At 42.3% G+C, this 16703-nt stretch overlaps 1 protein-coding gene across 1 annotated transcript in view; it reads left to right on the top strand.

The window, feature by feature from the left end:
- Positions 1–685: 685 nt before the first annotated feature.
- LOC119855511 (histone-arginine methyltransferase CARM1-like) overlaps positions 686–16703 on the top strand; it is a 143791-nt gene continuing 127773 nt past the window's right edge. The window contains exon 1 of the mRNA XM_038401624.2: positions 686–1398. Within this exon, the coding sequence (XP_038257552.1) occupies positions 1233–1398 (166 nt within the window). The 5' untranslated portion in view covers positions 686–1232. The remainder of the gene's footprint in view (positions 1399–16703) is intronic.

The raw sequence follows: 16703 nt of genomic DNA, 5'->3' as shown, positions 1-16703 counted from the left end.
CCTCGGTGGGTATCAAATATTTTACTATATTCCAAATAAGGTTCTTTTCTTTTTCTTTCCTAGTTCTCAGTGGGCATAGGGCAAACACGCTACATGCTGAAAGCCCAGTTTTTACACTGCCAGGAGAGAGAATTTTTGAGTGTCTTAGCTAGCTTCACAACCATTCTGAAAAACACAAAAATGAAGTCCAGAATACAAGGAAAAAACCAGGGACTAGTATGGACACAGCCGCTTTAAACCAATTCCACCCCCACTTAGGGCGACCTGCTGTCCTGATTTTATAGGGACAGTCCCCATATTTGGGGCTTTTTCTTATACAGGCTCCTATTGTCCCCCCTCCCAACCCCCTCCTGATTTTTCACACGTGCTGCCTGGTCAGCCTCCCCCCACGGCTCTTTTATCTCCCCTAAATGTGAAAGGCTGGGGTCAGGGAACCTTCCTCCCAGATGTTTTGCCATTTTCAAATGCCCCCATTTAGACTTAGAGACTAACCCATTTAGTAGAGCGTAAGCTTTCGTGAGCGACAGCGTCCGATGAAGTGAGCTGTAGCTCACGAAAGCTTATGCTCTACTAAATGGGTTAGTCTCTCGGGTGCCACAAGTCCTCCTGTTCTTTTTGCGAACACGGACGAACACGGCTGCGACTCTGAAACACGTTGAGACTGTGAACGGTGACCTTGATTGCCACCCAGCTCTGAGTGGCTCCCATCGCTCAGCTTCTGGGCAAACGGCTGCAGTCGGAGCGTGGGGGCTTTGGGGGGGGGTTAAACGTTTCACCGCACAGCCCTGCCTCAGGCGAGCGGGGGGCATGGAGCCCGGCCTCGCGGCGCGTCTCCGGCGGCGAGGGGGTGCTCACGGGAGCCAGGCGTTTTGCAGGGCCGCCCGGGGGGAGCCAGGGCTGCCCTCCAGAGCGCAGGTGTAGCCGCGCCGGTGGCCGGGAGATGTCACTGTTTCGCTGCGAGCGCCGAGCTGTCGCCGAGCGCGGCGGGGGAACGGCGAGCGGCGGAGCCGGCTCTGCAGAGGGAGGGGAGAATGGCTGCGTTGCCAGGGCCAGAAAGAGCCGGGAGGCGTCTCAAATGTGGGACTTGTTGAGCAGCGAAACCTGCCCGCCGCCTCTCCCTTTCCCTCGGCTCCCTTGCGCGCTGCGCTGGGCCGGGGAAGCAGCCGCAGCGGCAGGAGCAGCAGCGGCAGCCGCCTGAGCTCAGAGGCTGGGCGGCGGCGGCGGCAGGGATCATGGCCGCCCCTCAGCAGCCCCAGCCCCTGCAGTACAGCGTGAGGCTGCTGTTGGTGAGCGAGGAGCAGCTGCGGGGGGGGCTGCAGCTGGCCAGCCCCAACCAGGGCGCGCTCCAGCTGGCGGTGCAGCCGGGCGAGGAGGATGCAGACGTGACAGTGACAGACGGTGAAGCATTGAGCACGCGCGGTGGTGGGGCTGCGTGGGTGGGTTGGTGGCTGTCGGGGCTGCTCCTGACAGGGCAGCGCGCGGGCGGGGGGGGGGGGGGCGCCCGGCTGGCTGGCTGGCTGGCTGGCGAAAGCTGTTTTCCATCCTTTCCCCCGGCGAGCAGGGTCCCGCTTGCCCCGGGGCTCGCCCCTCCAGAGGCCGGGCTTGCTGTGCCTGAGGGGAGACGGGGACTGAGGCACTCTCCCCTGGGGGCGTTTGCGCGGCTGCTGCGCCCAGCGCAGCTTGGGCGGCTGCTCTGAACGTGGGAATCCCCCCCCCCCGCCCCCGCCCCACTTGTTGCAGTGTGTGGGTGGACTCACGCCGAGGCCGAGAACCGATGTCCTGGAGCAGGAGGGGCCGGGGGAGTGACTGTGGCCACCTGATTTTCATGTTCCGTTGCAGGACCGAAGTTTCTTCCTGCGTAGCCAGTAGTTGCATTGTCCGCAGTGCACCGAGCCCCTGCTTGAGTCAGTGAGTCCCTGCAGCAGTCTCGGCTTCAGGCGCTGTCTAGCGGGGGCTGAATGGAGGCGGACGTGGCTTAGCGCAGTGGTTCTCAAACTTTCGTACCGGTGACCCGTTTCGCACAGCAAGCCTCTGAGTGCAACCGCCCCCCTCCCCCTTATACATTACAAACACTTAAATATACATAACACCTTTATAAATGCAGGAGGCAAAGCAGGGTTTGGGGTGGAGGCTGACAGCTCGCGACCCCCCCCCCGTAATAACCTTGTGACCCCCTGAGGGGTCCCGACCCCCCAGTTTGAGAACCACTGGCTTAGCAGCTGGTGAAGACGCTACATTTTGTCAGCTTTTGCAGCAGGGCTGTTCGTTTATTCTGTGTACCTCCGATGATGGGGCGGGGGGTCCCTCGTTGCTCCTGCAGTACAAGTAATAAATAACAACACTGTGGTGATGAGCGCACTAACAATGTTTAGATAGACACGCTGCAGCTGGGCAGGTGGTGTGTCTCCATTTGTTTGTACAGCACCAAACCCTGCTGATAATTGTGGGGTAATAGTGGTATTTCACAATGTCCTACGAAGTAATGGATTAGATACAGGTTCTTACTGTGATCTTAGTGAAAGCACAGCTGCCATTATGTGCTTGTGAGTAGCACACAGGACCTTTCGATATCAACTAATTTTGTGGAGGAAAAGTATTGGCCAGAATGTCAGGGCTGTTCCCCCTACTGTTTTATTTTTATTTTTTATTTTAGTGTGTGCTGTGGGATTTTTAACGTTAACCAGACGTAAATAGAAGAGGCCTTTGTTTAACATCCTTTGAAAGAGAAGCTCTTGATTCATCCCTAGACAGGAGAGTAAAAGCAACTAAATTGAAGGGGCATGGGGACAAACCATTTCCTAGATGCATTAATTTGACTCTACGTTTATGTTAACGCTTAAAACTTCTCATACACTGGTTTCCTGTGTTTGCCTTGCAGGATTACAACCAGACTATGTATCAAAGCCATGTCCAACCACAGTTAGCTGTGGTGTTCAATTAGTCTCACAAATAAAATCCAAGAAAATACTTCTCCTTTTCCAGACACTGTGAATGGCAAGGATCAGCCCTCCAATCACTTCTTATTGTTGTCTGCAAATGTGTCATGCTATTTTAGGATTCAAAAGGGGCAAGCACACAAAGCACAGGTAAACAGTGCACGTGTGCACATGCTCTGTCAAAATGTAAAAAGAACTTCGGTCACTTTGTCCAGTGCGTGGCGTATTTTATACACTTATTTGCTAGTACATTAAGCTAGTACATAGTATTTGCTAGTACATTAAGCTTTCAATAAGAAAAGGGAAGGGAGCTGGGGCTAGGGAGAGCACAGTTTAAAAAAAAAAAAACTTTGAAAGTGTAATGGCTACAAAAGGAAAATATGAGTGCTGTCAGTTAGCAAAACAAATGAGCTCTGGGACTATCCTGCAATGTGTTGAGCACCCTTAACTCCCATTGTGACTTCCCTTGGCACTTTGGAAGACTGGGCCCAAAAAGTGCTGAAAGGGATCTTGAGACTAAGTGGTGCAGCGGATTAAAATCCTGTTTGGGTCAATCGTGTAAATCAGTCTGATCTCATCCTAATTGTTAGCAGATACTTGTCCATGTTACTAAACAATCAGATAATGTAGCATTTGTCATTCTCTCTCTCGCTCTCTCCAAAACTGACCATGGGTAAGGATAGTAGGATGGTATGGACTGGGATTTAGAGATCCATTGTTTGGAAGATTGGATATCACCTGTCTGACTGGTTATGTCCATTTTATGCCTCAGATATGCTTGACTTTTATAAGCACTGACAGTCATCATCCATTAAATATACTGGATTTTATTTTTCTACCAGCATTTAAAGTTAACAGATATTTGAATTGGAAAAGGATCATGTGACCCAACAGAAAACTTGAAAAATACAATGAAGACTTTGTTTTTATCAAATCTAGTTTTTTATACAGTCTTTGAAGTCCATAACAAATCCCAAACCCTTTTATGTTGCTTTGGTTTCTCTGCTGCGGAGCCAAATCACAGAATTGAGGCCTGATCCTCCCAGCCAGCCTTTGCTCACCAAAGGCAGTTCCTTAATCATACAAGTATTTGACTTCGGTGAGGACTACTCATGTGAGTACAGGATCAGGCTCCAGTTTATTAAGGGCTCAATTATGGCTTTTGGACACTGACTAGCATTGGGGGCAGTACCATCCTTGGCAAAAGAGGGGAATGCATCCAGAACTGTAGCTCTTTAGGGGGCAGCATACTTCCACATCTGTCTGTCCTCACCTCCTGCACATTCACACAGCACCCTAAGCACTGTCAGACCAGGTGTGAGGTGAGATTCTTTTTAGAGCCATATGGCAGTTTTATCATTTGCTGCTTGAGCAGTTACTATATTATGAGAGAGATTCAGATTGCAGACGCTTCTCTTATATGCCTTATTTTAGCCCCCTGTGACTTTGGCTGTTAGAATTGATTTGGACTGAAAGTTGTTACATTTACTTTAAAAGATAAGGAGGACTTTTCTGTGAGGATTGAATAAAATTGGTCATGATGTGCCTTCTCTTTAAGATATAAGTTATTTTAAAAGAAATTATGCCGACTTGAAATCTTGACATGTTTTAGTGTCTCTGTAGCTCAAAAATGACTTCTAACCCTTCAAACTCTCTGTGTGACTAAATTTTCTTCCAAAATTGTGCAAAGGCTATGTTTAGGGGAAAAGTTGTAATTCAGCAAACTTATTAATATTTGTTGTAATGATTATTGTGTATGAGTACTTTGCCCTCTGGTGTATTGTTGCAGCTTAGAGCAAATATTAAGGTTCCTCCTCTACTTAACCAAGGTAAAAGGCTTTCTCTTAGCTTAAGGAGTAACAGACTGGTTTTTCTGGTGCTTAAGAACCAAGGTTCCATTCTGGTCTTTGCAGACTTGAGTGGTTTGTCTATTAATTGTAAGCTTTATTTGTAGCAATGGCTTCATTGCAGAATCGCACACTATTTTTTTCTTCCAAGTGTGAAGGAAAATTGGTTACCCTTCTTTGAGCTACAGATGATTAAAAATGACTGTCACTATGGAGGCACTCTGTAGCAGCAGATCGGTAGTTATAATAGAGCCCTGATTTCCAACATAAGCCCTGTCATCATGTCCATTTATTCAATTCTGTATGGGTTCTTATACCATGCTCACCATCTTATCCGAATGCTTTCCAGTAGTGCATTAAGCATTATGACAACTTCTGTCATGTGTTTGTTCTCTAATCCTTTCCCTCAGTGGAGGAGTGGGTGCACAGTGGAGTGTTTTGGAATTTTTTATAATACACACACGCACACTTTACTATATGTTTATGCTAGAGAAGGCAACATTGAAGATATGTACCCTGCACTTGGAGTGGAAGGGGGTGAGGTTTGTGATGGCCCTTAGTTCCTGTGGGAGTTCATTCCACAGTCTTGGGCCAGCCCCTGAGGAAGCACTGTCTCCTGCACAGATGAGCTTTACGTTTCCTGTAGAAAGTTCCATTGTACCACAGGTGCAAAGTTGTTGACTTCTAACATTGCACAGGGAAAGTAATTTTGTGATTACTAGACCATTTGTTCAGAACCTTGGAAGTCTATTAGTCCTACCATTGTTAAGTTATGAATGATTAAAAACTTGACTTTTTACTTTGAGTCCACTTTTGGGGAGGAGGTCGTCCCTCTAGCTAAAAACAGCTTGATTGCAAATCTTCAATCTTTACACATAGTCACATACCACTAACATGTAAAGCATAGGGTAATTGAATTTAAATGTTGGAAATTATTTACCAATATTGACCTGGCAGCTTTAATTAAAGCATGTAGTGTATACCAATGTGAAGTCTGTGTGGCCCAACAGATGCTTTATAAAGTCTGTGCGGGAGAAGCGGAGGGGTCATGGGAATGCTGAAGATACGTTGCCATATGCAATGTAGGAGCTAGAGCAGGGGAGCCATAAACACAGGTATTCGGCAGAGCTCTAAAGCTAGAAAATGGAAGCCATAGGGAGCCAGAGATCCTGTGGAACTCATGAGCTTTGCTGGACAGTGTGAGCTTGGGGCAACTGGGACTTGCAGTCATGCCCAGATTGCATTTTGGAAGGGTGGGAGAGAAGACACTGTGGAGCTCCTAAGCTCTACATTGGCCTAGTAAGTTTTTTGTGGCTGTTGTTTTTGTTTTTTGTAAACAGAGAAGTAAAATTAAAAAAAACTTTGTTCCTCAATCTTGATTAATGTTGCTCTCCTACATATGTATACGAAGGAAAGTTAGAGTTAAAAAATAAAATCTTGACCATTTAATGAGGCAGTTTAGCCTAGTGGATAGAGCACTGCATGGGGACTGAGCAGACCTGGGATTCTGTTTCCACCTCTGCCAATAAACTTCTGGGTGATGTTGGGTAAGTCACTTCACTGCTTTGTGCCTTGGTTTCCCTATATGTAAAATGGTGATGATACTTACTTCCATTGGAAAGCGCTTTGAGATTTATTGATGACAAGTGCTACATAATACTCTTATTAACACTACTATTAAGTATAATTATTTGGCTGCTCACTTACAAGGGAAGGTAGAAAAATTCAGATACTTTCTTGGTCCTTAAAACTCTTGGGTAAATGTACATGTAAAACATTTACATCACCTATTCCAAAAATAACTGTAACTCTGTCCCTCTTTGGCTGTCCACTATCCATCTAGCACAGATATGCTTCTATTAACTGTAGTATATAGGAATTGGGTGGCATTCTTTTGGGAACCTTCTATTGGGCTTCCTTATCTTCAATTGCAGAAGCAGCAGGTATCTAACAGAGTAGCTAAATTTATATGAGCAAGAGAGGCTGGTGGGGGGGCAGGTAGCAAATACAGTTCCTTGGAGTCCAGTTGTGTCTATATGGCTTCATCATATCCTTAATGCTGTGTAGGGAGCAAAGACATAACACTAACCATATTGTTGTATGCTGACCATGAATAGAGCTCATCAGAGAAAAGGCAGATTCGTCAAACCCATAAAGTTTCATCTTTCAGAGTAGCAGCCTTGTTAGTCTGTATTCGCAAAAAGAAAAGGAGTACTTGTGGCACCTTAGAGACTAACACATTTATTTGAGCATAAGCTTTCGTGAGCTACAGCTCACTTCATCGGATGCATGCAGTGGGAATTTATTTGAGCATAAGCTTGTGTGCTACAGCTCACTTCATTGGATGCATGCAGTGGAAAATACACATTTTCCACTGACTGCATCCGATGAAGTGAGCTGTAGCTCACGAAAGCTTATGCTCAAATAAATGTGTTGGTCTCTGAGGTGCCACAAGTGCTCCTTTTCTTTTTATAAAGTTTCACGAAATTCTTTGGATTCAATGAATTTTCACTGTACCACAGGCAGGGTTCCAGTGGAACCCTGTCCACCAGATAGATTTCATTTGGAAACTTGCCTGGTTTCCTGCCAGATTGCCTGGAGGGCTGCTGTGGAGCCCAGACTTCCAGGGTCTGTGACTGCAGGGCAGCTCCACTATGCCAAAACTTTCAGGAACCAGAAGATTGGCTCCCAGATCTGTAGCAGGGAGCCTGGAAGTCCTGGGATAGGCTCCTAAGGAGCATAATTATTTTCAGAAATGCCACGTGTTGGTGTTCCTGAAACAAAAGGTTTTCTGAATTTCCAGTTCATGGAAAATTTTGAAATATCAAAATTTCCTGTGAATCATAAATCCCAAGTTTTGGCTAGTTCTAATGGTGAATCAATATGTAATACATACTGTGAACACGTTGACTCTCTTCTCTCTAGTGTGGTAATTTAGATAATGTGCTATCTTGCTGTGATGAACAGGTATGTGACCTGTATTTATAGAGTGGATTGGATGTAGGTGAACATGTAGACTGTGCCCAGAAGGGGACAGACTTGATGACTCTTACTCATAGGGTGAATATCGGGATTTCTAGCGGTTACAGGGAAAGTGGATGTAGCAGATTGACTTTTTGCATATGGCTGGGATGGTGGGGTGGGGAAAAGGTATTGCTTCTGAAATGTACATGGAAAACAAGATCTGACCTATTTTAGACTTTAAACCATAGGGGGTAGGTGGATGGGGAGGCTGAAATCTCTGGTCTTTATATGGATAGTAACAAGCAAGATAAATTCTTGAATATTTGTGAAGTGCTTAGGTATTATGATGATGTCATCTCTGGCTAATTATGGGAGACTGAACTTACAGGTGGTGTGTCTTTGCGTGTGCGCTGTATGTTGTGCTTGGTAGTTTGCCAGAGTTTGTAGTCCTTATGGTAATGTAGGATGGGTAGCTGGGTGGCAGTGTGTGTCTGGTGTTTTAGGCTGAGACTAGAGAGGTATGTGGAGGTGGAGTTAAGATTGTTTTTTAGAATATGTGATTTGACATTTTACAATAATACAGTGGAATTGTATGTATGAACTATATGAGAATTTGATGGGGGTGTTCCCCCGGAACACTCCTTGATATACAAAGAAATAGCAACCTTAAATTTAAGCCAGCAAAGTTTTGAACATTCTAAAGCAAATTTTTAATGAGACTAGAGTGCTTTTTTATAGAGTCACAATATTGTTGTTAAGCTATTTAAAATAAGAAAGAGAACATGCTTTTTTTGTTTAGAAACAAACTACATAGTTCAAAAAGCAAAGTGAAGACTATGCAGCCATGTACTTTCAAAATTTGACTCATTTAAAATCTTGCATCCTTCTCTTATCCAACTATGACAATCTATTATTTTGTGGAGGTGTGCGGAATCAATACTTAACTGCTGTGAAAGACCACTAGCCAGTACTTTTATGAGATCAAGGTTTTATACTTTTTAAAAATCACTCTGATTGCATTGTAATAATTAAAATAAGCTTTAATGCTTACACTGCAAAAATACAGTGTAAAATTTCAGAAGCTGGATATTAAAATTTCTTTTCCTTCCCTACTGATTTTGTTGTGCCTTATACAAATGTTTCATTTTTATTTTTTACAAATACAACTAACATTAACTTGCACACTTCATAGGTGAGTTGATACTTCAAGATGCCAAGCACTCTGGCGAAGTGTTGAGCGCCTTCAAATCCCACTGACTTTAATGGAGTTGAGTGTATTGTGCACTTTGTAGGATTGAGCCCTGAGTTTCATCATGACAAAACAGCTCTGAATAGGATTTGTGAGAGAACTGGTGCTGCATTGTTTCTGTATCAAAGTGGAGAGAATGAGTGGAAGTGAATGATGCATCGACTGTTCCCCAAATGAATTCATTTTGATTTTTGTTACCACGATGGGAAATAAAATTCTTACAATTTTAGGGCTGTTTTTGTAAAAAAAAGTTAAAGGCTGTGAACTAGGGTAACTTAAATCATAGTACATTTTCTGGCTTTATAGAATGTATAGGAAAATGCAGAAGTGCTGTCTAGCAAATATATTTAATTATATTTGAAATACACATAAGAATGATAGCCTAAATATGTTAATGGTGGAAATAGTTTTATTCACAGGACCTGCATTGCACAGTGTATAGGAGCCAAAAGTGAACTGGATGACGAGGCTTGTTTGTTGCGACTAGTAAGAAAAAAAATTCCTCTACTAAACACTGCTGCTTTTCTTTTTTCTCCCTGACAGTAGTTACACTTAAACTATCCTATTTTACTCAAAACAGACGTCCAAATTCAGAGACTGGTGGCCTCATGATAGTCAAAATTCACATCTGGAATAAGTATGCATTTTGTTCTCTGTATATTTTTTGAGTTTTGGGGGGGAGGAGAAACAGAAGTTGGGTAAAGAGGAGACTTGAGAATAACTGAAATATATTTCTGTTCTATTGGTTGTTAGCTTGTGTAAGTCAACTCACACTAACCTTTTAATTTTTTTTTTATTTTTAAAAGTAATTCAAGACCACTCTGAGATGCCCATACAAGATAATCAATAGAACATTAACCAAAAAGGAAATCACCAAGGGAAGTGCATTAGGCCAATCAAAAACCTATTCACAGCTCCACATAAACATTACATAGGACAAATTCCATAGCAAATATATTTCAATCAAAGACATAGTTTGAAGTCCAATGCTCTGTTGATTTGCTTCAATTCAGAAATCAGGAAGTTAAGAATTTATAGTGATTTCCAAAACCACAGCCTTTCCTCCAGGTGCTAGTTCCACAGTTAAGATTTCAGAAGTAAGTTGTGGGAACAAAAATAAAAGAAGGCGATATCTAAAAAGAGATATCTAAGTATCATGATTAGTACTAAGTTTTGCTGCATAAAAAACTTGCATGTTGAGCAGTCAGGTTTTACAAATTCTTCACTTGAAAATTGAAACCTTAGTCTTAAAGAAGTGGGTCTTAAATTTCAGAAATTATTAAGCCTTTTTTTCTCTTTTGATTATTTTTATTTAAAATGCAACTTCTGAGAATATTGAAAATAAAGTGTAGGGTTCTGGAGATGTCCCTGCTCTATATACCCATCTCTCTCAAAATAGTTTGAACGGAGACAAATTAAAAGTCCTTTGGCTAACTCAGGATTAAATTTTTCATTTAACAGTTTTTCAAATAATTTGAGCATTGGGGTAAAAAGAAGATTATTTTTAGTACTTTTTTTTTTAAAGGCTATTGGTAATAGACTGCAGACACTGGACTTTTTTCCAGGGCTTTCAATCTCAGAAGCAATATAACATTGTCTAGTACTAATGTTTTCAATAACATTTATTTACTATTTAAATACAGCATAATTTGATATCTTAAGTCGGGGTGGCCAGCCCGAGAAGGAGCCAGAATTTACCAATGTACATTGCCAAAGAGCCACAGTAATACGTCAGCAGCTCCCCCCAGCTCCCAGCGCCTCCCACCCACCGGCAGCCCCATCTCTTCCCTCCCCGCACCTCCCAATCAGCTGTTTTGTGGCCTGCAGGAAGCTCTGGGGTGGGAGGGGAGGAGGAGGAGCAAGGGCATGACAGGCTCAGGGGAGGGAGCGAGAAGGGGTCGAGTGGGGGTTGGGCCTGTGGCAGAGCCAGGGGTTGAGCAGTGAGCACCCCCTGGCAGCCTGGAAAGTTGGCTGTAACTGGCCTGTAACTCCAGCTCTGGGGTCGGTGCCTATACAAGGAGCCGTATATTAACTTCTGAAGAGCTACATGTGGCTCTGGAGCCACAGGTTGGCCACCCAGTCTTAAGTGTTCCCTTTGTTCTACTGAAGTTTCCAACTTCTGAATCTTTGGAGCAGTAGTAGCCAGCTTTGATCCATTTTCTTAATAAGGTGATATAAATTGTTTAAGGTATCCTACTCCTCTGCAGGAGTTTGGTCTTCTGCCCACAAAAGTAGACGGCAAAACTCACAGTGACTTCAATAGTGCATGATCGGCTCCCAGTTGTGAGAGACGCCAAACCTATAAACCAGATAAACTAGGGCGGAAAGGTGGAGGAAGTGTGTGTGGGGAGGCAGTACTATCTCACAGGCTATATTGACTTTAAAGAAGTTTCTCACCACCTCAGCCAGTGTTGATACCTGTTTTATTGATTTCAAGAGACAAAAGAGTTAAAGGTATTGTAAATCTTTTCACTGTCCAACATTGTTTCAATGTTAGCTTTTTTTTCTGGAGGCCTGGTTCGCTCGGTTTTTTGGCAAACACCCAAAAGCACTTATTCTAAAGTTAGAAGGTTATTGATTAAAATGCAAGGAAGAACAAGAAAGCAGAACAAGCAAGAACTTTGAAACTTGAAATTGAGTAATTATGCAAAATGAATGTAATGACAACCAATTTAAAGTCTTTCTTCTTTTGGAGGCAAAATATTAGTTTTTTTATTTTACTAACAACCTTTCCTTGATGAAAAGGAAAGGGTTAGAGTAAAAGTAATTCATGATTTGTGAAAGGTATTTACTTTTCCAGTTTTTAACAGACAGGCACAAGGTGAAGAAGAGAGGGGATAGAAAAGATGGTTGGGAGAGGGGGTTTAAATAAGGCTTTTGTTCATGTTCTTGGAAAACTGGTCAGTCATGAATGGATGCTTTAGTTTGGCATGTTGGCCGCAACACCTGTTGCTCTGGACCCTGGCTCACATTCCAGTCAGGAATGTTATTTGGTTGGCCACCTTCTTCTCAGACAAAGCAGGGCTGGATGGCCCATCTCATCTCACTGTGCTGACAAATGCAGTGCAATTAATTTTAGGATTCAGTGAAAAGCTGAGAGAGAGTGAAAGAGAGGATAGAAGGAAGAATGGTTGGGCAGAAAATACCACAATTATGTATCCTTACTGATGGGCTGAGGACAGGATATCATGATGATATGATGACTTTCAGGACTCGTGTATGGTGAAGAACAAAGTTTCTTAAACAAGAGCAAGGCTTGGTGTTCTTCTCGGAAAGAAAATCATTTAGTCTGGCCTGTTCCTTCTGTCTTGGGATCGAGGAACATAAGATGAGAGTTTTTTAAAGTCGTCTTGGAAGAACCCCCGCAAAGGGGAGTGGGTTGAAAAATGGGCAGCATAGTTCATCTCATTGTTTGTTTCATTTAACCAATTTAACTCACTTGCGTAAGGCCAAACTTGGCATAGGTAACTTTGTTCCCATTATTTTTTTATTTATTAAATTCAACCTCACAGTCCTTGAGCTACAGCAGCTAGACCTTTTACTTGGACTAATTTTAATTTCTCTGGGGGGTTTTTTGTACCTGTTTAATAACATTCACGATTAAAAACAACTTGACTTACTTTTTATAGTTAGTTGCCAAGCAGGCAAAATTATAGGCCCAGTTCTTAGAACATATCTTAGACCAGATCCTTAGCTGGTGTACAATTGGCAATACTGAGTAAAGATGACAAGTATGTGATATGCCGGAAACATGGAAAATATGTAGGATTCCTACCCCTCATTATAATCCTTGACACAAGAATGCTAACTACTGTAATTTGCAATAGTGAATTTTTTGAAATATGAGACTAGTTTGAGATGACCAAGTCGTTTCTCATTGGCTGCTAAACACTAATCATAATGATTTTCAGGCAATACTGACCTGAGCTGGATACAAGCAGTTAATCTTTGTTACCAGTCCCCTGGGCCATTCATTTCCCCACATCAGATGAACGGCAGTATTATTTTACTTCCCCCAAGTAGATATTTAGATTGTTTAATCTCCTGATAAGTTTTAAAACGTATAAAACTTACAATGTAGTTATAAACTGAACCAAATTTATCGAATTTGGAAATCTGTATTAGGAGCTGAAAAGTAGTTATACATCTGTTCTAGTGCTGTAAATACACATGCATTGGCTTTATTAGCAACAATGGTCCACCCAAGTACAGTAGTTGCAAACATTTCTAAGCAGCAAAGCTGTTGTAGTGTCTTATCTACTTTTTATGCCATGCAAATCCTCCTTTTTCTTAGTGATGACAAATAGTTGCTCCTGAAGACTAAGAAAATCGTAAAGATGGTACTTTGGGAGTATAATTCAGGCCCTCCCTGATACTCTGGCTGTATGGAGGTTTATAATTGCTCTTTTCCATGTCTTTCAGAAGTGTCACTGAAGCATAGAGGATTTCTTGGAGGGATTAAACAAATAATTTTAAAGGTTGTTTAAATTATCACACCTATTTTAGAGGATTACTTTTTTTTCTTTTCTTTTTTCAAGGGGAAACTGCAGGTCCTTTCCATCAGGCAGCTCTTGAAATAGAGCAGATTAGTCTGTATGAAGGAAGCATTTGTATAGCTGAATGTGATGCAATTAAAAACAGGAATCTTGAGATTTTCCTGTAGCTGTTCTGTTTCATAGTCCCATGCCTCCTAATGAGAACAGATCATAACTCAAGACTTTTCAATAACTAAATTCTGAAAATTTATTTCCCTTATTTTTCACATGGGCCAAGCTCTGGTTGTCACTTGCATAGGTTTGAAGCATATCTGGAATAACATCTGTTTTTATAGTAACCACAATATTAATGATATGTGACCTTTATGTAATTGGGGTAAGTGATCATATTCTCAAAATTTGAAAAACCTTAACATAGAAACCATTAATTAATTCTTAAGTTCAACAATGAGTAGTGTTAAAATGGGATGCTGTAGATGGTGTGCTTTACGTAAGTATGCCATGCATGTTCTAAGTAGCCAGGACCACCAGATATAGCTCATAACTGGAGTAGTAAATCTCACATATTCTCCTTCTTGATTAGACTGTGAGTTCACAATAGATACTCAACTTTTTCTTGTGTTGTCTGTACTGTTTCCTGCTAGAAGAACACAGCCAGAAGAATAACAAATACTGGCATGTAAGAACTTCTTAATAAAAATAGTCAGACTTTTCCATTTACAAAAAGAAAAGTCCTAAATCAAATAAACAACTATTTTTTTAAATTTTTAGTGGGAAATAAGTGAGAACTAGTTAAATCTTTACTAATAAAGCCATAAAGACAATATTGGTGATGATCCACAATTATGGGGAATAGAGCTGTGAAAAATCTAGTGCCTTTAGAGTCAAAAGGCTAACCATAAACATTTCTAGTTTTCCATCCTAATCAGCAGTCCCCATAGAATTGCCATACAAGAAAAGTGAACATGCACCAGGCTGTGGGGTTATCAATTAATGGTTATCCAGAAACAGCAAGCACTCTTCTTTCTCCTTTCTTTCAAACATAGTGGATATAGTGACTGCATTATTTCTTTGAGTGGTAAAAAAACAATCTCACTGGTCAAGGTTCAATGTCAATGCAAGTTTCATTTCCTATGTTCAGATTTAGGCCAGTACTGAGGAAAGCACCTAGAGCACACACTTTATTTTTTAAGCATTTCTTTAAGTACTTTCCTGGTAGGGTTACTTTGCTGAAGGCAGGCCCTGGTTTCCTCATTTAATACAGGTTCTGAATGACAGAGTAATGTTCACCGTTTATATACCTTCACCCCAAGGAGTGGGAGAGAGCTCCTGGGTCACACCACACCTTTCTCCTCCACCCTCTACCACAACACAGGCCACCTGGGTTGGCTGAACCTGGAGAGGGGCAATGAGATGCTGCAGCCTCTTAAGGGTGGAGCAATGGGTTTAACCCTCTTCTACCTGGGAGCTCTGAGCAGCTGTGTCCTGTCCCAATGTCAGCTGCAGTTTGAAGTCAATTAGATCTTCAGTGCTGCATAGTAGTCTTGCACCGAGTATTTGTATTTGTCAGAATGAACAAGACACTCGAACAGTTAAAATTGAAGAGCAAAACTGGTTGACTTTGTTTCTGCAGTGACTTTCTCAGTGGTTTGCTTGTATCTTTGCTGCTGCTTTTCTTTATCAATGCTGATAAAATACCTGTGAATAGACACTAGCTCTTTGGTTTCTGAATGTCTCTGAATAGCATGATACTTAACCCTGGTCTACACTGGGGTGGGGGATCGATCTAAGTTACTCAACTTCAGCTATGTGAATAACGTAGCTGAAGTAGACTTACTTAGATCCACTTACTGTGGTGTCTTCACTGCTGTGAGTCGACTGCTGCCGCTCCCCTGTCAACTCCGCCTTCACCTCTCGTGGAGCTGAAATACAGGAGTGCGCTCGGGGGTCGATTTATCGTGTCTAGACTAGATGCGATAAATTGATCCCCGCTGGATCGATTTCTGCCACCGATCCGGCGGGTAGTGTAGACATACCCTTAGTTACTGTAAAGAGGAACTGATGAAGAGTAGAGTATCTCAGTGCTTTACTGTGAGTGTGTGATTTCATCCACCTTTTCCCCCTCCCCCTTGCTCCACACCCACTCACATCCATCTTGGTTACAGACTGAAGTTTAAGTATGTAGGGCAGACTATAGTAACAGCATCCCCTTAGGATGTTACTTAACAGTAACAAGTCACCGGGACCAGATGGTATTCACTCAAGAGTTTTGAAAGAATTCAACTGTGAAATTGCAGAACTATTAACTATGGTTTGTAACCTGTCCTTTAAATCAGCTACTGTACCCAGTGACTGGAAGATAGCTAATGTAACCCCAATATTTAAGAAGGGCTCTAGAGGTGATCCTGGCAATTACAGACCGGTAAGTCTAATGTCAATACCGGGCAAATTAGTTGAAACAATAGTAAAGAATAAAATTGTCAGACATATAGAAGAACATAAATTGTTGCGCAAAGTCAACATGGTTTCTGTAAAGGGAAATCATGTCTTACTAATCTATTAGAGTTCTTTAAAGGAGTCAACAAACATGTGGACAAGGGGGATCCAGTGGACATAGTGTATTTAGATTTCCAGAAAGCCTTTGACAAGGTCCCTCACCAAAGGCTCTTACATAAATTAAAGGGAAAACAGCGAGGTGGCAAAGTTTGCAGATGATACTAAACTGCTCAAGATAGTTAAGACCAAAGCAGACTGTGAAGAAGTTCAAAAAGATCTAACAAAACTAGGTGATTGGGCAACAAAATGGCAAATGAAAGTTAATGTGGATAAATGAAAAGTAATGCATATTGGAAAAAATTATCCCAATTATACATACGATACGATGGGGGCTAATTTAGCTACAACTAATCAGAGAACTATCCAGGATGAATCCAAAATCTTTCTCCTGAAGACGTCCACACAGTGTGCAGCACAGTCAAAAAAGCAAACAGGATGTAGGTTCACTCCCTCTGGGGCACCTGGCATTGGCCACTGTCGGCAGACAGGATACTGGGCTGGATGGACCTTTGGTCTGATCCAGGTGGCCATTCTTATGTTCTTATGTGTTACCCTCAGTGTCCTGAGGCAATGTTTACACTGCAAAAATAAATAAATAAGGCCTGTGGCAGCAAGTCTGAGCCCAGATCAACTGACTCGGGCTCATGCTATGGGG

The sequence above is a fragment of the Dermochelys coriacea genome, chromosome 5 (assembly GCF_009764565.3).
Source record: "Dermochelys coriacea isolate rDerCor1 chromosome 5, rDerCor1.pri.v4, whole genome shotgun sequence".
Taxonomy (NCBI): Eukaryota; Metazoa; Chordata; order Testudines; family Dermochelyidae; genus Dermochelys; species Dermochelys coriacea.
The sequence above is the reverse complement of the archived record's forward strand: the minus strand, read 5'-3'. Positions and strand labels throughout refer to the sequence as shown.